Raw genomic sequence first — 20780 nt, 5'->3', positions numbered from 1 at the left:
GTGTGCCCGTGTCCTCTCGGGGAGAGGTGCATCTCTGTGCACACGGTGCGAGTGGCTGTCTAATTTGACCCCTTAAAATAATGGGCTAAACATTCCTGGTCATGCTTGTTCCACCTGCAATTACAGCTGGTGAAGGGAAGTTTACAGGGGCGGAACCCTCCAGACCACTTATCCTCATGGGTCTCTTCTTAATTTTTATATAGAATCAAACCATAGGACCTTAGGATAGTATTTGGGCATATGTAATATTTATTTGATTCCTTTGTTTTGGGCCCAGGGCAGAATCCACTCCGTCGGCAGCACTGTTCGTCCCCTTGGTGGAAAGTGCTCCGTCTCTATTGTTTCCAGCTGGAAGGGCTCCTTAATTTTTTTTTTTTTTAATTTATTTATGATAGGCACACAGTGAGAGAGAGAGAGGCAGAGACACACACAGGCAGAGGGAGAAGCAGGCTCCATGCACCGGGAGCCCGATGTGGGATTCGATCCCGGGTCTCCAGGATCGCGCCCTGGGCCAAAGACAGGCGCCAAACCGCTGCGCCACCCAGGGATCCCTGGAAGGGGTCCTTAAACGTCGCCCCAGAGCCTCGCCGCACCTGCCCTAACCTGTGGTGCCGATGCTGAGCCCCGGCCTTGTCTTGCCCACCAGCTCTGATTCCCTGTCCTGCCATCTGTTCACCAGAGGTGGCCCCGGGTGCTCCAGGCTGTGTCACAGCTGTGAGGACGGACGCCTCAGAGAGGGTGTCTGCCTTAGGGAGGGGGTCTTCCTCCTCGGGGAGGGGGAGGTCCTTGGCCTTAGGGAGATGGGGATGTCCTCTGCCTCAGGGAGGGTCCGCCACAAGCTGGAGGCATTTAACTTCTCAGTCCTTGTCTCCTGGTTCAGTACTTTAGTTTTTAGTCCTCGGCCAAGTAAGGTGGTCGCCCGCCCACTCATCTTCTGATAAGCCCTGTTCTCTGAAAGCAGCTTTGTCTGGGGGATCCAATGGGGCTTGTGTGCACAAGATTGCGGCACTCACAGTGGCTCCTCTTATTTATGTATGAGGAAATGGAGTTTTACTAGTACAGCCCGTCTGCCCGGGTGCAGGTAACCAGCTGTGACGTTCTTGGGGAGCCCCTTGTAGGTTCTGTTGATCAGGACCATGGACTCGAAGTACTTTTTCCAGCCATCGTTAACTGTGGAAATCAAATTTATAAATCCTGCTCATTTCCAGCATGTGCTGCTTCCTTCTATGAATTCACCTCGCATTTGCTAGTCGTCAGTGTCCTGGATCTGAACCTTGTCCTACGAGGCTTTGGGAGGAACCTGTGCAGGATGAATTTCCCCTGTTGCTTCGTTGTGCTGAGGTGCAGGTCCCCAGTCTGGAAGTCTCTGCTGTTGTGATTGCTTCTCCACACGTTGTCTCATCTCCCTCTGCCACGTTCCTGGATCAGACTGAGCAAAAGCAGGAGTGAAGCATTTCTGCCGTTGTGTCCTCCTTTCATCTGTGGATTGTTAACTCTGTGACTCCAATTTCTATACTGTTTACCTGCTGTCAACATTGATAAAGTGACAATTGAGTTCTGGGTTCAAAGGCAGAATTGCAAATTAGATTTTATCTTATCTACCAGGGCTGGGTTTGTTTCCTGGGAGAGAAACACCGTATTTTCTCTGTATGTTTCCCATGTGCAAAACCTTGTTTTGTTCTGTTGTTTTTGGAGTTTTATGTTGGACTGTGTGGAATTCCAGTATGTATAATGATAAAAAAGCATGCTTCTAATAGTTTTCATTAGCAAACATGAGCTCCTAAGCTCCGATTTTCCTCATTTGGTGGGAAGGAGGAGGAACAGCTGGAGGAGGGAAGTCTGAGGTCAGCCTCTAAGGTGTAAACAGATGCTGAGTCTCATAACGTTACTTCATTTTGATATCCAAACTGTGTGACAGCAAAAGGATGGTATTTTTATTTATGTCACATGGATTTTTCTGTTGTAAATTCAGACTGAACCTGGTGACAGTGATCTTTAGTGCTATACACAAATCTGCAGAGTTTTAGATGTGGGCTGTGATGATGATGAATAAATCATGCTGATACGGGCTGTATTTTAGTATTATTTATGTGAGATGCTATCTTGCCTTATCATCCATGCTTTATGTTGGGGTGGCTGTCTCAGACTTTTCAGTCTGGAATCTGTCCACGCTGGTTTCTCCTGGGGGAAAATGAAGCTTTGATTATTTCTGTTTTTGAATGAATTTCTAAGATGTGAGCCCAGCATTATTTAAGTAAATGGTACATTTTGCTGTTTAGTTATTTATTTAGAACATATTTACTCCCTTGTGACACTTGTATTGATTTCATACTCATGTCAAAAAGGCAGTTAGCATCTGGCAAGATAGTTTTGACATTTTATTTTTAAAATTTCTTATGAATTTTATCCATGATGCATCAGTTGCTTCAAATGTGAATACTTATAAATTATTTAAAGGCGTTAGTTTTCAAGATGGTTATGTGCTTTATTTCCAGCTAGTTTAAAAAGATTTTCATATTTTTTTCCTTTTATTATTTATTTTTAGGGAGTACAACTAACCGTAAGGATACCACAAGAAACAGGCATTTAGGAGAAAGAAAATGGTTTTTGCTGTCCTGGAAGCCATTATTTTGTGTGTCTTAAGGCCTGACACACATGATTGCATGTTCATGGGACTTACCCCTTAAGATGTAGGTGACACTGCCCACTGAGGGCTGCCAGTGGGTGTGCCTGCGGGACCCTTGCTCTTGGAAGGCCACGTATTTCTGTTCTGATGTTCGATTCAGAAAGTCTAGTAACCGTGACTCTGTAAGACGTTTACCTACAGAAAGATGAACCATCTCACTCATTTTATGATCTCCATGAAGCATTGTGGCTTGGAGCAGGTGCCCATCTTCACGGCCCTATGACCCATGGTGCTCTGAGTAAGCTTCAGGGCACAGGAGCAGGAGACAGTCAAGATTGGGCACCATGGTGGGTAATCTGAAAAATGTGCTGTGGTTTCTAAGGATGATTTTTTTTTTTTTTTTGCATCTAAGGATGATTTTAAAGAAAGGCTCCAGAAATAGGGCAACTGTTAGCCTCCTTGGGATATCCACTGCTCCCTGAGGGCGCTGTGTTTCTGCACATCAGGTACACGGTCAGCCTACCGTCTTGTAATCGTCTGTCTGTGAGTGGCTGTCCCTGTTCTGGGTGGAACCCATGCTTATCTGATGCCATCCGAGTCGGGAAGCCCTAGAGAGCAGATCCTTGCAGACTAGATGTGTCGGGCCTGGAAAAAATGCTCAGATGGGGGTTTCACATAGCTTTCTGCCATTATGCCTCCTGGTGCTTCAGGTCCTCTGTGGTCAAGGTGACATAGGAGAACTTGAAGAAATGGAATTTCCCCCTTGGGGAGGTTTTGATTACCATTTGTTCTGACTTTGGTCAACAGGAAAGGTTGCCTGGTCTCTCTGCAGACATCCTTGTCAACCGACCGAGCACACACTCAAAGCCAGTGACGGCCCCACCCACACCTGCCGTCCCAGGTCCCACTGGTAGCTGGCATCCCCTTCTCTACTGCAAGGGCCCATTGATACCTCCTCTTCTTGCTGTATGTGTGTGCAGCTTTGCACAGTCCTAGGCCCTTTTATTATTTTTGCCTTTTGTTTGTAATAAGCCACCCCAACTAGTGCCTTTGAGCTTGGGGGTCCGTGAACCTCTCTGTTATTGTTGACTGCTGTTTCCCTGAAGCCCTCAGAGTGGCCGCAGCGCCGGGCAGGACTGCTGTGCCCCTCCCAGCTACGCGCTGCTTACCATCAGGGAAGTGACACCTCCCTGTGCCCTGCCCCAGCACATTTGTTCCTCGGGTCTTTCTTGCTCATGGAGGTAGTGCTACAGGTTTGCTTCTTTAGCAAAAGAACATGCCCTCTCTATCTGCACTCTGAGAGCTTGAAAGTACAGTAATTAAAATAGATGCTCAATTTTGCTCTGTGGAAAGGCATAGCCAGTCACCATGCGTCACAACAAAGAAAACCACATCTCCAGTGCGGGGTTTTTAATTATGCCAAGACCTCCCATCTCTTCCCAGGCTGGTGGCAGGATAAAGCTGAACTTAATAAACTGTAATAAGAAAACTAAAAGCCTCCTTTGTCTTCATAACGAATATGCACACGTCGTTTTGAATCGAAGCTGGAATGTGAAGGGCCGACAGCTGGCCAGGAGGCTGCGGTGTACGCAAGGTCGGTCAGGAATCTGGGTCAGCCTGTCTGGATGCCGGCGCCGGGGGTGGGGTGGGGGTGGCCATGTCCCCGACGCCAGGCTGCTCCCGCGCAGGGGGCTGATAACACAGTATGGAGTGGGCTTCTGGCAGTTTCCTCTGTGGCGCCAGCCCAGGGGATGTCATCGCTGATTTACAGAAGGGCGACCTGGCGTGGAAGGCGCACTTCTGGTCCCGCTTTGATTCCTCCCTGTGTGCATGACCAGCTTGTGTCCTCACAACTGTTGCTTCCCTAGGACGCTGTCTCTGGCTTCCTTCGCCCGACATCACCCTGGTTTTCCTTCTTGTGTGGCTGTGTCTTTGTTGGTTTTCCCCAAACGCACATCTTCGTTTCAGGGTTTCCCGGCCTCTGGCTGCCTCGGGTGGGCTCCCGGAGCTGCCGTGACCTTTACCACTTGGGTTGTTACTGCCATGGGTGGAGCCCCAGAGCCGTGGGCCCCTCCCACTGTCCTCCGACCCAGGCCCCAAACCTGCTGTGCATTGTCTGTCCCTCTGCCCTGAAGATGCAGCTGCCCCCTGCCCCGCCCCCGTGTGATGCCCAGGCCCAGGCCGTGCCCTGGGAGGGAGACCAGCGTGTCCTCCCCGTTCCCTGCCCCGCACTCCTGCTGGGTGTTGTCTTCACTACACGGACATTCCTTATCTCTGCTGTTGTTCCACCCCATGCAGTGGATTGTTCATGTCCTTCCCCGTGGAAGCAGGATCCTCCGGTCTCCCTGGACTCGGGCCACAGAGCAGCTCCGGAGCCGCCGTGTCCCCCACCTGGACTAACCCGTCTGCCTCCTGCGCGCCTTCTCATCTCAGGGTACACACCCCGGCTTCTTCCTGGGTTTCTCTCCCTCGCTGCCGCAACATCCTGCTGTTTCAGGGTTGTTCTGTGGTATCTGACAGGGTGATCCCCTCTTCCTGATGTGCTGCTTCATCCGGACAAGTTTTATTTTTATTTTATTTATTTAATTTAATTTAATTTAATTTTATTTATTTTATTTATTTAATTTTATTTATTTTATTTAATTTTATTTATCTTATTAATTTAATTTTACTTTATTTAATTTTATTTATTTTATTTTATTTTATTTATTTTCTTTAATTTTATTTCTTTAATTTTATTTATTTTATTTTATTTATTTTATTTTAATTTAATTTTACTTTATTTAATTTAATTTAATTTATTTTATTATTTTATTTTATTTTATTTTACTTAATTTAATTTAACTTAATTTTATTATTTTCGGATAAGTTTTAAAATCATGTTTCCAGTTTCTTTTTTTTAATTTTTTTTTAATTTTTTTATTTATTTATGATAGTCACAGAGAGAGAGAGAGAGAGAGAGAGAGGGGCAGAGACACAGGCAGAGGGAGAAGCAGGCTCCATGCACTGGGAGCCCGACGTGGGATTCGATCCCAGGTCTCCAGGATCGTGCCCTGGGCCAAAGGCAGGCGCTAAACCGCTGCGCCACCCAGGGATCCCTCCAGTTTCTGCAGTGTCACATTTGGAATATGATGGCACTGTGTTGGGTTTGCAGACCCCCAGTGTCGGGTCTGTCCCCTCGTGGGCGACACGTCTGCTTTCACTCGAACATGCGTCGGATAGGTCATCTCCCTTAGTACTGCATTCACTGTCCTCGCAGCCCAGCTTGTGCTGTTCTGGGGAACCACTGCAGGTGGGAAATGTGTGTGGCTTCCACGCGGTTTCTTCCTGCTCTGGCCGGTTCAGTACATGTGGCTTCGTGACACATGGTCACCTTTACTGTTTCCACATCACAGAATCTCCTTCCTGTTTTCTGCAGTTTCGCCCCCAATGTCACATGTTCTGTGTTCCTATCTCGACTCTCTGTCTGTTTGTTTTGGGGGCCCTCACATTGGTTTTTATTTTTTAATGCAATCTGAGTCGTCCCCTTTCTTGGTGATTTTTTCCTATTTAATGTAGCCTGTGTTTTGTGTTATTCTTGTTTAAACTTATTTTATTGCTTAAAAACTCAAAAAATTTTTGCATACCTTGTGAGTTTTATGTGCTTTCTTCTCGTTCTTCCCCAGAAATGTAAAGGAATTCATTCTGCTGCTTAAAATTCTATTTTAAATAATATGTTGATATCCTTACTTCTTGATCATTCAATTTCAAATCAACCATTAGGAATTATTATCCTCACACTTGTAACTATGACTCAACTATCCTTCTACCCCAGGACTGTTTCTCTCTTTAAAATAAAAACAAGGCTTTATTGAGATATTATTCACACAATTCACCCACTGAAGTTTTTAACCCAGTGACTTTTACCATATGCAATGATCACCATGGCAAATTTTAGAACATCCTGTCCTCTGAAGGGAGACTCTGCATGAGCCGTCACCCTTGTGCTCCCGCCCCTGCCCCCTCCCCCCATTCCTGGGCATTTCCCATAGGTGCCGTCCTAGGACACATGGGCTTTCGTGACTGGACTTTGTCACTTAGCAAAATCTTCCCAAGGTTGAGTTTGTCATGTTGTAACAGGTGCCAGAACTCTGTCCCTTTCAAAATTTTGTATTTCTCTTAATTTTGGAAAACTTAAAACCTATTCTTATTGTGGCAGAATGTATGTGATGTGCCCTCTACCATCTTTACCATTATACCCATCTCTAAGTGTGCACCTCCAGGGCATTAAGTATGTTCACGTTACTCTACAGCCATCCCCACCAGCCATCTCTAAATCTTTTCTGTCATCTGTTCACGCCAAACCCAGAGTCAGGAAGTTTACTGCTACGTGTCCTCCTAAGGGGTGTGTGGACTGAGCCCTCATCCATCCTGAGCCTGGTGTGAGATCAGGGCTGCCCTTTGTTCACTGGCACGTGGATGGTCTTGGCTCTCTTGTTGGAAATGAGCTGCCCATAAAACATGTGGGGTGACTTCTGGATTCCCAGTGGTGTCACGCTGCTGCCTCTGTGCCCCTGTCCCAGGCTGGTTCTTACTGCTTGGCAGCGCATCTACAAGTCCGCACATGAGTCCTTCCACCTTTGGGATTGTTTTGACTGCCCTGGGTCCCTTGCAATCCCATGTAAATCTTAGAACCACCTTTGCTCATTTCCACAAAAAAGTTAGGTTCCTGAGAGGTGTTGAATTTGTAGCTTGGTTTGGGGACTCCTGCCTCCCTAGCAGTGTGACATCTTCTGCCTCATGAGAGTGGAATGTCTTCTCATTTTTAGGTTTTTAATTTTCACAATATTTTATAGTTTTCAGAGTATACATTTTTTCACTTTTTATGTTAAGTTTATTCCAAAGTATCTTATTCTATTTGATATAGTTGTGAACGGAATTTTTTTTTATAAATTTATTTTTTATTGGTGTTCAATTTGCCAACATATAGAATAACACCCAGTGCTCATCCCATCAAGTGCCCACCTCAGTGGCGGGGGGTGGGGGTGACTAGTGATGGGCACTGAGGAATTGTTTCTTTAGTTTTATTTACATATTGTTCAAGTGTATAGAATTGTAATTTTTTTAGATTGATCTTGTGTCCTTCGACTTTGCTGAACTCATTTAGTCTCATTGTTTGCAGTGGATTCCTAAGACTATTTTATACATGGATCATGTGTTAGAGGGCAGAGGAGGGACAGTAAAGTCTCCCCATAAACTGGGAAGCAATTTGAGACTGGGACAGTGAAGCCAGCCACTCCGTTCAGTTCTCACAGAGTTTTTTCAGAGTAACAGCCAACGGGGGATGGGGTAGAGGATGACCTGTGGCAGCTGCGTAGATACTCTCTATACAATTTAGAGCTTAGTCCAAATATTTTGTAGTGAAAGGACACACAGAAGGGCATTGTCGTGAGATCAGAGGGTTTCAGAAGCACCTTCAAGGGCTTGCATCACCTGAGTGTCAGCTAACCTTCCGTTGGATCTCGTGGCCCACCTGTGCGTCGGCAGGGGGAGGAGTACTGTGTTACCTCTAACAGATCCGTGGGAGGCCAGCCACGCCTCCCCCATCCTGGCCTGGGCAGGCACTTCTGAGGCGTGTGGAACTGGAACACGTAGCCCCAGGAAAGGCCGTAGAGCAAACGGGAACGAGATGGCGGGCCAAGGATGGAGTCGGTATTGGCAGCATTCCCGCAGTCATGTCATCAGCACGTAGGGCTGGCTTTACCTCTTCTTCCTTTCCAGTCTAGGTGCCTTTGTTTTCATTGCCTAAGTGTCCCGGGTAGGACCCCCAGTACAGTGTGAATGGAGGGCGTGAGAGCCCACAGCTTTGTCTTGCTCTGATCTCAGGGAGAAGGCCGTATTTCACAGTAAGTATGAAGTTAGCTGAGAGTTTTGGTTTTTTTTTTTTTTTTCAGATACCTCTTAACACTTTGAGAAAGGCTGCATCTATTCCTGGTTTCTTGAATGTTTTTATCAAGTTATTAATAAAAAACTGAGTTCATTTTTCCACTATCACATCAAGGATATTTGTACATATATTCGTCAGAGCTATTACTTCTTTGCCTTGTTTTCTTGTAATGTGTTTGGTTTCAGTACCGGGGTTACAGTGGCCTTGTAAGATGAGTTGGGCAGCGTTCCCTTCTGTGTGTGTGTATGTGTGTTTGGAATGATGTGTGAAGAATTGGTATTAATTCTTAATGTTCTGGCAGAATTCAGAGAAGCCATCTGAGCCTGGGCATTTCTTTGTGGATACCTTTGATTACTAATTCACTGTCTTCACTGCTTTCTTTTGGAGGCAGATTTGATAGTTTGTGTCTTTCTAGTAATTTGTCCAATTTTTTTCTAAGTTATGTAATTTGTTGGCCTACACATGTTCATTGTATTCCTTCATTATAATTCTCTTTATTTCCATAGGTCTGTAGGGTCTGTAGCACTCCCCCAAGCTTCATTTCTGATTCTGGTCATTTGACCCTTCTCTTTTTCTTTTGATCATCAGGACTAAGGATTTGTTGATTTTGTTGATCTTGTCCAAGAACTAGCTTTTGGTTTTATTTTCCACTTTTGTTTCTATATTCTCGGTTTCATAAATTTTTGCTTCAGTCTCTATTATTTTCCTCTCTTCTTGTTTTAGGTGTGATTAGCTCTTTTTTCAGTGTTTTATGTTGGAAGGTTACCTTACTTATTTGAGTTCTTTCTTTTTTCTGAGTCTAGGCATTAACTGCTATACATTTCCCTCTAAACACTGTAGTAGCTGCACCCTGTAAATTTTAGTATATATGTCTTCATTTTCATTAATCTCAAAGTATTTTATGATTTCCTTTTGGATTTGTTCATTGTTCCATTGGCTTATTGGGAGCACATTGTTTAATTGCCACATATTTGTGTTTCCCAGTTTTTTTTATTGGCTTTTAATTTCATTCCATTGCAGTTAAATAACATAATTTACACGATTTCTCTCCTTTTACATTCGTCGAACTTGGTTTTATGACTTAGCCTATGGTCTCTCCTGGGGAGTGTTGCATGTGCGCTTGAGCAGATGGTATGTTCTGTTGACGTCCTTGGGTGGAAAGTTGTGCAGATGTCAGCTGGGTTAGCTGCCTTGGAGTGTCCATTGTTGATCGTCTGTCCATTTGTTCTGCCCATTGCTGAGAGTGAGGTGTTGAAGGCTCCAACTGTTGTCGTCAAATGTCTCCCTTCATTTTCCTTCATTCTTGTGTCTTGGATTTTGGTGTTCTGTTCTTAAAGTACATATATATTTATAGCTGTCACATGTTTCTGATGGATTGATCCTTCTGTGGTTATCAGATGTCCCTTTTTATCTCTGATAACACTGGCTTCTCAGTCTGTTTTCTCTAATATCCGCATAGGCATGCTTAACTTTCTTGCGGTTGCCATTTGCTTGGTATTGTTTCCATCCTTTCACTTCCAGTCTGTTGTATCTTTGAGTCTCCAGAGTGTCTCCTCTACTACCATTAAGTAGGATCATGGTTTGTTGTTTTTAATCCCCTCTGACAAACTCTGCCTTTGTTTTGGTGGTTTGGTCCATTCACATTTAATATTATTGACATAGTTGGTATTTCATCTGCCATTCCACTTTTTGTTTCCATCTGTCTCAAGTCTTTTATGTTCCTCTCCTTCTCATTGCTTTTCCTTCGAATTATGTGAATAGTTTCTAACGTGTTTTAATTTCTTAAGTATTTTTTTCCACTATGTATTTATTAGTTTTTTTTTTTTTTGGTTGCTCTAGGATCTACCATGTACACACTACTCTGTTAGAATCAGCTTTAGATCTATGCAATAACTTAGTTTGGTTTCTGTTTTTCCGGGAAAGTTATTATTTGCCTTCACTGTTGAGGACTAATGGCTGCATATTGGATTATTGATTTTTTTTTTTTTTGAGTACTTTCAATATGTTGTCCCTCTGACTTCTGGCCTCTGTCATTTCTGCTGAGAAACCAGATGTTAATCTTACTGGGTTTCTCTTATAAGTAAGGCGTTTCTCTCTTTTGGCTTTCATGATTTTCTCCTTGTCTTTGACCTTCTGCATCTTAACACTCGTGTGTCTGTTTGTGGATCTCTTTGAATTTACCCTGCTGAGTTTGTTGAGTTCTTCCCAGAAACGTAGGTTGTTGTTTCTCAAGAAGTTTGGGAAGTGATTATTTCTTTGAATGTCTTTTCTCTTCCTCTCATTTCTTTCTGGTTGTCCTGTTACGCATATGTTTGTAGGCTTGGTGGTATCTCAGCTTTCCGAGGCTGTCACTCTGTGTTCTTCAGCTCTATCGCTTATCTTTGAGTTTGTTTATTCTTTCCTCCATCAGTTCAGAGCTACTGTTGTGCTCTTAAAGTTAGTTTATATTTTCATTATTTTACTTTTTAGCACTAGAATTTCTATTTAAAAAGATAATTTCTCTTTATTCCTGTTCTGTATTTGTCCCATTGTATATGTCCCATTGTATATGTCCCATCATATCTTCCTTTACTTCTTTAATCATGGTTTTCCATTAGTTCCACTATGTTTATAGTGGGTATGTTACTGAGAGATCTTAAACATTCATGCACATAGGTGAGTTAACAAGGCACAGAGTATTTAATGTGTTTATTAACTGGATTGTGGTAATCATCTCACAAGTATATGTGTATATCAAATCATCATGTTGAACACCTTAAATATATACAGTTTTAGTTGTCATTTATTGCTCAGTAAAGCTTAAAAAAATAGAGTAAGGGGCTTCCGGTGTCCTTACTGACCAAATCTATCAAAGTTATGTGTTAAAAAAAAAAACTTGAGTGTTTAATAATTTAACTTAATATATTTTACCTGACATAAATAACATCTGAATACATTGTATGTAGGATCCCAGAGGAAATCTAGGTGTGTTTCTGTTTGGGCTTGGCCAATGGATTCACCGAGGGGATTCTCTGTTCTCATCCAGAGAACATAAATCGTGTCCCCCTTGGCTGCTGGGTGGAGAACTCTCTGCTCTCCCAGGAGTCATTTGCAAAGTCTGCTTACAGGATGGTCAGCCCCTGAGGTGGTGGCTGTTCTGTTGTTTGAATGGAGTGCTCAGGGATGGAGATCTAGGCACCTGGTGCTGCCCATCAGTATACTTCCTTGCTTTTCCCTGTCAGCACTCACCTGCACTGTCAGGGGCTTTATCCCCAGTTTGGGTTTGTCCTGTGAGGACCTCTTCCTGCCCCTAAGAACAGCTGTGCTATTTGTTGACACAGAACCTGGTCCTTGGGCCCCTGTGGTTACTTACTCCTTTCATCTCTCCCATCTTGTCTTTGAGGTCATTCCTTGGGGGTCAGACCTTTGCCAATCGGTTTAGTTACATTAGACACGACCTCCTCCCCAACTGTCCCCTTCCTAATCTTTCATTTTCCTCCTTGACAAAATTCCAAACGTGAGCTGATTCCATAATGAATCTTCTCCTTACCTGAAAGATGATTTCTGCTAATGAGAACCTTATATCCTTGCAGAGAACTTTGAGGAAAACCCAGCCTCCCACCCAGGGGTCTCCACTTAGTGCCCACGTTCCCAGCACCCTGTCTCTCCCTGTGGTGGGATTCTGCATCTCGGCTCCTTCCTCAGCTTCCCCTGCCTGCTTCCTTATGCATTTACTCTCTGCAAGCAGCACGCTTTCGTGTTTTGCACATAGGTCGTCGGGTGTCGGAGGAAAGCCATCTGTGTCTTTGTCCTCTCTGCATTTACCTCCTTGGCTCTCTGGGAGGCTGAGGCTTTGAAGCATCCTGCCTGCCAGGGGTTCTTCTGCTCACTGTGTTCTTGACTTCTTCCCCTTCTATTCCCTTTGACCTCATTCCATCAGCTTTGTTCTCTGTCTTCACCCCTCTCAATGGGAATATGACCATGTCCACTTAGCCAGGTTCCATGCTTCTGTTCTTCCCTCCCAAGCTCCTGGTGCTCCACATTTGCTGCCAGATCCATGCCCCTCAGGTGTGTATCTGCCTGGGTTCTGTGTGCAACCCTGTCACGGGTGCTCTGGATCGTGTCCAGACTTGGGAAGGACTCTGTCCCTGGTGACTGTCGTGTGTAATCACTCCACAGACTTGGTGACATCAGTCATGCTGGTGACTTCATGTAGGGGCCCCTGCTGACAGACCTTTCCTCCCCTCTTGTGGAACAGCTCCTCCCTCATTGGCTCAGCACAGGTGTGATTTCCTCTGAGAAATTCCTGCCTCCTACCAGCGCCTCTTCAGGCATAGCTGTGATGCTCTGAATGCTACTCTGGAACAGCATGCATGCTGTTAATTTGTAGGATTTGTAGCTGGTCACACCATGTCCTCTCTAATTGGACAGCCAGCTTTTTATGCAGGACCTTCACCATGGCACGGGCTCGGGGGTGCTCAGTAAGTGGTTTAATAAATGAGTAAGAGCCATCCACCTCCATTTTGCAGAGCTAAAGCGATAAAGCTAAAGAACTTGCAAAAATTACATGCAGTGTGACTTACGGTAATAAATATAATCTTACATATTTTTAAAGTAGAATATTCCTTTTTAAAACAATTCAGCAAAGTTGTACAATCGAGAATGAGGATTTTTACTTTTCAGAAAATTAATAGACAATCTTTATTTCAGCTATAAAACTCTCTCCAGTGATAATAGGTCTACATGGGCTTTACGTGACCATGAATCTCATTTGCCCTTAGTTTTATATAAGACACTTGTCCCCTATAAGTTGGCTGATAGAATACTTCACCAGGTATCTAATTTCTCTTCTTTTCCCCGTTTCTCAGATTATTATATTTTGAAAGCACAACTGCATCTTCCTACTTCTCTTCCCTGAGTTTATTCAGCAGCAATGTTTGAATTATTCTCATACACAAGCTCACCATGGTGTGTGTAATACGTAGTGTTTAAGATCATTACCTGTTTTTTGCCCATTCTGGGCAGTAAGATCTTGATGTCATAGTCAAGTAACATCCTCCAGTCCAGAAAGTTTCCTGTAATGGTTAAGATGGTTCCTTCCTGGAGAAATCAGTGAAGGCAGTCAGAGACATTTAGCATGAGAAACACCTACCTGCGTGTGTGTGTGTGTGTGTGTGCACGCAGACATATATGTGCTTATGTGTACAGCTCTGACCTGACCCTGCCTGTGGCAGACGGGGTATGAGACTCAGGAGATTTAGTTAATTCACTTAGCTTGTTACCAAAAGCAGTGGACACCCCTATTGAATGATTCCTGTCCCTGGCTTTGTTCTCTCCGCCCCTTGCAGCTGATACTTCTGGGATGTTGTTTTGCCCTGTCAACGTCTCTTTCTCAGTCTGTTTAAGAATAATTGCTCAGAAGTGATGCTATGAGTTGAGTTTTGTAGACAGCAGTGCTGAGGTTTGCTCCTTCCATATTCTTAGCAATGGCATGGTTGTGTTACATGTCCTCTTCAGTCTCCATCTCTGTCTGTTGCTGTGTTACGAGCTGACTGTGAGTAGTGTAGACCGTGCTGATAGGGTGGATCCATTCTGCTCATTTCTGTAGGAAGAAGAGCTTTCCAGCTGGGGTCTAGGCAGAATCCTGTTTCCACCATCAGGCAAGCCCTAATGGCGTTGCCCTCGCCTGCCCTGAGGGCTCTCTTGTAGCAGCTCGGGGCTGCTCCCTCACCTCCCACAGACTCGCTGTTGGGCGTCGTGCCGGGTGTGTAATGAGCCAGAGCCAGGCAGAGCTGGCTTAGGACACTGCAGAGGTCACCACATTTCCATCACTCGGCTGCACAGAAGTTTAGAGTAACGATCCAGAGATGTTTAGTTTCTGATAGAAACATTTAAGGAAAGTTACCTGACTTTAAGCAGTAACAGAGTTCATCCCATATCAGAGTAGAAGTCTTTTGTGCAGGACTTTAAAAAGTCCTCAATATGCTAATTATCACGAGTCACCAAGGTGAGCATGTGATTGGTATTTAGTATTCCTTCATCTTCTTTGATCCTGAAACTCTCTCTTCCCTCAAGGAAATAGAATTTGGAAAACACAGTTCTAGACTAATGGAAGATCACAAATAGGAGTCCCCTCAAATTCTTTCTTCTTATTGCAGTGTAGTTGACGTACAGTATAGTGTTAGTATCTGGTGTAGGACAGAGTGATTCATCATGTCTGTACGTCTCCTGGTGCTCGTCACAACAGGTGTGCTCCTTCATCCCCATCACCTGATTCCCATTCCCCCACCTACCTCCCCTCTAGAGTTAAAAGTCTCTTTATCTCTCTATTTTTAAGAAATTTTACTTGAGAGAGAGAGAAGGCATGCATGCATGTGTGCATGTGAGCAGTGGGTAAGAGTGAAGGGAGAGTGAGAAGCAGACTACCCCTCCCTGAGCAGGGAGCCCAACATAGGACTTTGATCCCAGGACCCTAAGATGACCTGAGCTGAAGGCACTTAAATGACTGAGCCACCCAGGTGCCCCTGTTTATATCCCCTTTTTGATTTTATTTCTTAAATTCTACATAGGAGTGAAATCATATGGTATTTGTCTTTCTCTGACTTATTTTACTTAACATAATACCCTCTAGGTCCATCGATGTCATTGAAAATGGCAAAATGTCATTCTTTGTGATGACTGAGTCATGTTCCATTGTGTATAGACCACATCTTTATCCATTCATCAGTCCATGGGCACTTGGGACGCTTCTGTGTCTTGGCTCTTGTGAATAACACTGCAGTAAACCTCGAGGTGCAAGTATCTTTTAAGTTAGTGTCTTGTTTTCTTTGGATAAATCCCTTTCCTGCCTTACTTCTCTACTCAGCCCCATTTTTTTTTTTCTCAGCCCCATTTAAGGTCATGTTTCTTCCCGGGGTCTGGTGAAGGGGTCTTCCCTACTCTATCCATGTGTCGCCCAGCCCACTGTCCATATCCCACGTGGAGGAACTCGAGCCTGGGGACTAGTCAGGACAGACCCAGGACTTACATCCTGCCCACACACTCCCTGAGTCCTTGTTGCAAGATGCACACTTGGTTGTCAGGTCTCAGGGTTTTCAAAGCCTCTCTGTCTCTGTGGGATGGAACCTAAACTCTGAGATCCTGGAACTCTGCTCTGCACAAGCCTCTGGGCCCACGCCTTCCCTCCTGTGAGCACACTGTGTCCACCCTTGACCAACCTGCTGCACCCCTGTCTGTTTTGTCCTTGCCCTGGACTTGGAGCCCCAGGGCTCCTTCTGCCTGGCCTCTCCCCTCGGACTTTCTCCAAGGAGGCCTCTGAGTCGCCTTCCTGTCCCTGTGCTTCTCTGTGCATTTCTTCCCTCTTCTGTTCTGCTGCTGTCATGCCTGCAGGTCTGCTCCCCTCCCTCCCCACGACGCACTACTTCTGGGGAGAGGCTTGGGGTGTCTGCCGTCACTCCCTCCAGCCCAGAGCTGCCCTTCAAATGCTCAAGGAAGAATTTGTGTTTTTTTGCAGGTATGAGAAAGGCAGGACACAGCCCGCCGGGGGCTGCATCTGGTTACGGGCATGAGGCCTTTGTGATGAAGGAGTCAAGGAGGGTGTTCCATCCTGGCTTAATTTGGAAAAAAAAATTCCATAGAAAAGTGAAGAAAGGTTACTGGTGGGGTTGAGAATCTGAGTGTCCAAAAGGTCAGGTAGTGCAGGGAATTTAAATGGTGCCGCTGTTAATCCAGTGTGTGTAGGACAGAGAAACCCCAGGAACCTCCCTGGTCGCCCATGACTGTTTCCTCTGGGGGCATCCGTTCTCCCCAGGGGTCAGGACTGCAGGCAGGCTGGCAGGTGGACACTCCTGCCAAATGCAGGCATCTGCTGGGGCCACAAAGGAGAGGGAAGTCCCCGGCCTTGGGGACCCACAGCAGGGTGCACATCGGACTCCTCTACACACGTGTCTCCATCCCCAAGCGGGCGTGGGATGGGTGGTGCTAAGCATGTGGCGGTTCTGGGGGACACAGCAGGCTGCGGTGGCCTGGGAGTGTCTAACATACACGACAAAGTGCTCCGAAGACAAGAGTCTCACCACAAAGGGAATTTGAAATAAAAGGCAGCATGGTCCAGGCCGCCTGGGAGCCAGGGAGGGGAATGTGCTGGGGGCTCCACCGTGGGGCCGCAGGTGCACAAGGTTGTGTGGTGTGCGTGGGGGGCAGCACACGGGACGGTGCGTGAGTGCTCACAGGTGCTGCCACAGGATGGCTGCTGTCGAAACCCAGCAAGAAGCAGGTGTAGGCGAGGCCGTGGGGGAAGGAGCCCTCACACCTGTGGCTGGTGCATGTCCCTCAGGAGGTAAACATTGGACTAGCATATGACCTAGAATTTCATTTCCAACCCCAAATGCTGGAGGCAGGGATGCAGGCCGTCGTTACCACCGTGCTCACTGCTGCCAGGAGGTGGTGTGTTGTGAGGTGTTCACGCGGATCTGGGGGCCAAGAAGCCACTGTGTACACACATGCACAACATACGTTCATGTATCTGTCTTGTTGCCCAGCCGGTTGTGTTCCTCCATAGAGCCCCAACTAATACATTTCTCTGTTGAATAGAATGGAAGAAAAATGGTCTGGAATCACCTTGAAGGATTGTTTCATGTGTTTTAACCGTGCCAAGATGATCGATTAAAAGAACATGCACTTGTGATTTATCTCAGTTACGTATGCTCTGTGCACTCAAATTTTCTTACACTGCAAATAAATTTAATTAAATTTAATTAAATGGATGGAACCAATATGCACCCTTGTCTACAGTAGAGAAGTAGAGAAATGTGAGGGCAGAGGGTGTTGGTAATAGCTGGTCCCACGGTCCTGGGCGAGGACCTGCTGTCCAGGCGCTGCCCCGGTGCCAGCCCCCAGCCCCGGGAAGCGGTGGCAGGAGCCTTCTAGCAGGAGTCAGCCCTCCAGGCGGGACGCTGTGGCTCAGGACCGAGTCCACCTGCCCTCTCATCTGTCTGTGCATTCATGAGCTCTCCGCTCTTCGTGAAAATGTGTACAGAGCCAGCTCCGTGCTCGGTGCTCTAGCTCTGCGAGGCTGCTGGGTGACACAGGGCCATCTCCCCCGGGGCCTCCCCCTGGCGGTCTGCCAGGCCCGCAGCACGCCTTTTCATGGTCCCAGCACTCATTCTGGGACGTCAGAGCTCCCCTCAGCAGGTACTAAGAGGAGGATTCCTCTGTCCCCGCGGAGTGCTAGCGCTGCTGTGTTGGGAGACGTGGCCTCAGGTGAGGGCCTGGTCGTGGTAGTAAAGCTTCTTGCTTCTCCATGCAGGGGCGGAGGCTGTGCTTCTCCCCACAGGTACGGTCATAGGACTTCAGCTTTGCATCAAAACAGTGACAGCAGAAACCCCTCGTTTCTTGTGGGAGAAGCCTGGGCACCAGTCAGTGTGAGTGCTGGCTCCTTGCCCCCAGGGATCGCAGCGGGTGCTCCATATGGTGGGTGCCCCGGATGGCAAGTGCCCCAGACAGCAGGTGCCCTGGATGGTGGGTGCCCCAGATGGCAGGTGTTCCAGAAGGCAGGTGCCCTGGATGGCGGGTGCCCGGACAGTAGGTGCTCCAGACCGTGGGCGCTTTGTGTGTCCCGCCTGAGACGGACTGTCACAAGGTGGGGCCACAGTGAGAGCAGGTGTGTGGTGTGGACATGCCAGGCCCGGGCCAGCCCTGCCATTGTGCCCTGTCCCAGCTGTGGGTCTGCCCACAGCCACAGAGTTCCTGCTGGTCAGATATCCTGCTGCAGAGGGTGTCCTTGGGAGGCCCCCATGCTGCTCGGGGGCAGCAGGGAAGAGCCCATGCCAGACACAGCCGACCCTGCTGCCCTCAGTGCGTGATGGGCCATGGCATGGACTGGGCTAACAGGGTAGGACCTGGGAAGTTCACTGTTACTCCTGTTTGCGTGAGTCTGCGGACCCCTCCCCCCACATGCCAAGCACAGCTGTGGGCACAGTGGTCACCATAGGACCCCACCGACAGTCCTGCCTCCACGGAGCTCCTGCTCCTGCCGCGTAGCCAGAGAGCACAGAGCCGTCAGACTGCGAGGGAATGTGGTGAAGGACCAGGTGCAGAGCCAGAGCAGAGCGTTGCTGGGAAGTGGGGGAGGCTCTCGGAAGAGGAAGCTTCTGTGGGAACCTGAAGTGAGCCACTGAGAGGAGAGCGTGCCAGCAGAGGGCAGCCGTACAAGGGCCCTGTGGTGTGCTCGGCAGCTGGAAGAACAATAAAGGGCTGGGGTGGCCAGGGCCCTGGAGTGGGGCTGAGGTCAGGAGCTCCTGCCACACAGCTTGGGGACTTTGGGGAGTTTAGGGACTGGGTTACACAGGGCCATCTGCCCCGGGCCTCCCTCCGAGGAATCGTCAGAGTGTTCCAGGCCGAGACCACGATGAAGATCACCTGTGTTTGTGCTGCCCCATTATGGGTCCATGAGGGTGAAGCCAGCAGGCCTGTCAGGAGGATGTGAGGGTACTTGGGGGGCCGGGGCAGCGGTGGGCCGCAGGGGCCTGCCAGGGTCAGCTGCAGTGGGCGCAGGCTAGCAGCGGAGGCCTGGGGCCCGCTGGACGAGGCTGAGGCCCAAGCAGGGGATGGTGCAGTCACAAGCGAGCAGGGGGCCTAGGGGGTGGGAGGTCATTTGTGTGGGGGGCACATGAATGTCACAATCATGTGAGATGTGCACATGGTTATGTGTCAGCAGTGGTGGGTGTGACCTGGGGTCCCGGGAAGGGGGTGCACAGGGTCCGGGGTTTAGGACTGGGGTTGGGCAGTGACAGGGAGGATCCGGTGCTGTGTCCTCTGTGCTCGGACCTGAGGCCCCAGGAGACACCAGGATTCATGGTGGAGGCTCGTGAAATGGGGCAGCACCTCCTGCATGGGCACAGGGTCTGTGGGTCGGGCCAGGGCGTGGCGGGCAGGTGCCGGGGATAGTGCTTCCCGGGAAGCACATCAGCACGCGGATGTTCCTGGACTTCCAGGGAACACAGTCACCGGTTGTCAGGACCGCGTCAGAACACCTTGACACTCCCCGGGCTTCTGACCGGCCGTGGCTCCGTGCACCCGAGTCCCTGGGACACTCGTGCCCTACAGTCAGAGGCCAGCCCAGCAGCGGGGCCACATGACCCATAACTTCAGTGACTCCTTGCTGTCCCGGCAATTCAGTAAAAAAAAAAAAAAAACTGAGAAATGATGTCTCTTCTCATAGTTTGAGTTGTGAGGCCTTTTCAGAGCTGTTGACAGGAGTCTAAGCTCTTAATTAGGGGCTACGTCCTTAATTTCGTCAATTGACAGTTACTGGGATTTAGGAATAGGAAAACGAGTGTGGAGGGCAGGGTTGGTGAAGCAGCCGGTCCAAACTCGCTATGTGCTAATTTCTGCTATTTTTAAGCTCAGATAAATGTTCTGTAAAATTAAGTGAAATGGCCTCTCTTAGGAGAATGGAAACGCCTGCAACTTTTCTCGGTCACTTTTCCTTCAAAATGGGTGTTGTCATTTTGTCCCAAGCATGTGTGGGTTGGGTTTCCTGGCCGGAGGCCCACACCCAGTGCGGCCCCAGGATGTTCAGAAATGGGGTGTTTGACCCTTCCAGAGGCTGGAAGGCAGGGTGACGTGTGGGGTTTCGTTTTCTAGATCCCAAAGACCCCGTCAGCACCCCATGAGCCTGGAGCCACTTTTCCAGATCAGGTGTCTTCTGAGCCGACCTTCTGTGGGAGGGCCCGGCATGAGCACCTGAGATGCTGGCTGCCAGATGGGGACAGATGCAGGGCACAGTGTTGAGGAGGCATCTGCCAGGCTTGGCCTCTGTTGGCGGCAGGAGCATGAAGGAAGTTTCTGGGAGTTTGAGCAGAGAGAGTGATGGTGCCCGAGGCCCTGCTGCTCCAGCTGGGCCAGCCCTGCAGCCCCTCCTCTCACCTGTCCTTGTCAGGGGACGGCACCGCTGGTTTCTGTGGTTTGACACCTGGGTTCTGAGCCTCCAGTGTCCTGGCAGCTGCTGGCTGGCTGTCCCACCAAATGGCCATCTCCTGCACCCTGGTCCTCCTAGGGGGTGCCCATGGGAAGCGGGATTCGGGACTGGAAAGGGTCATCCGGCAAGAATTAGGGAACAATCCAGGGGCCAGGTGAGTGCATGTGGATGGGCCCCTCCCCGTCCCTGGTCGTGCTCAGGGACAGTGGCTCCAGCCTACCTGTGTCCCTGTCCCTCACAGTGTGAGCCTGGGCTGAGCCGTCCATGCG

General features: G+C 47.9%; 1 protein-coding gene across 13 annotated transcripts in view; it reads left to right on the top strand.

Moving 5' to 3' along the window:
* Nucleotides 1–20780, top strand: part of DLGAP2 (DLG associated protein 2) — a 697194-nt gene that overhangs the window by 127217 nt on the left and 549197 nt on the right. For 2 of the 13 annotated variants that reach the window (XM_077884869.1, XM_077884863.1), the window contains exon 1: nucleotides 19315–19433. The exons of 9 other annotated variants lie outside the window; for them this stretch is intronic. In XM_077884869.1, coding sequence (XP_077740995.1) covers nucleotides 19386–19433 — 48 coding nt within the window. In that variant the 5' untranslated portion in view covers nucleotides 19315–19385. Of the gene's footprint in view, nucleotides 1–3038; nucleotides 3133–19313; nucleotides 19434–20780 lie in introns of those variants that run through there. 2 more of the 13 variants (XM_077884873.1, XM_077884870.1) reach the window with 2 other exon arrangements.

Source organism: Canis aureus, chromosome 36, assembly GCF_053574225.1.
Source record: "Canis aureus isolate CA01 chromosome 36, VMU_Caureus_v.1.0, whole genome shotgun sequence".
NCBI lineage: Eukaryota > Metazoa > Chordata > Mammalia > Carnivora > Canidae > Canis > Canis aureus.
Note: the sequence above shows the minus strand (reverse complement) of the source record. Positions and strands in the feature narration are given on the sequence as shown.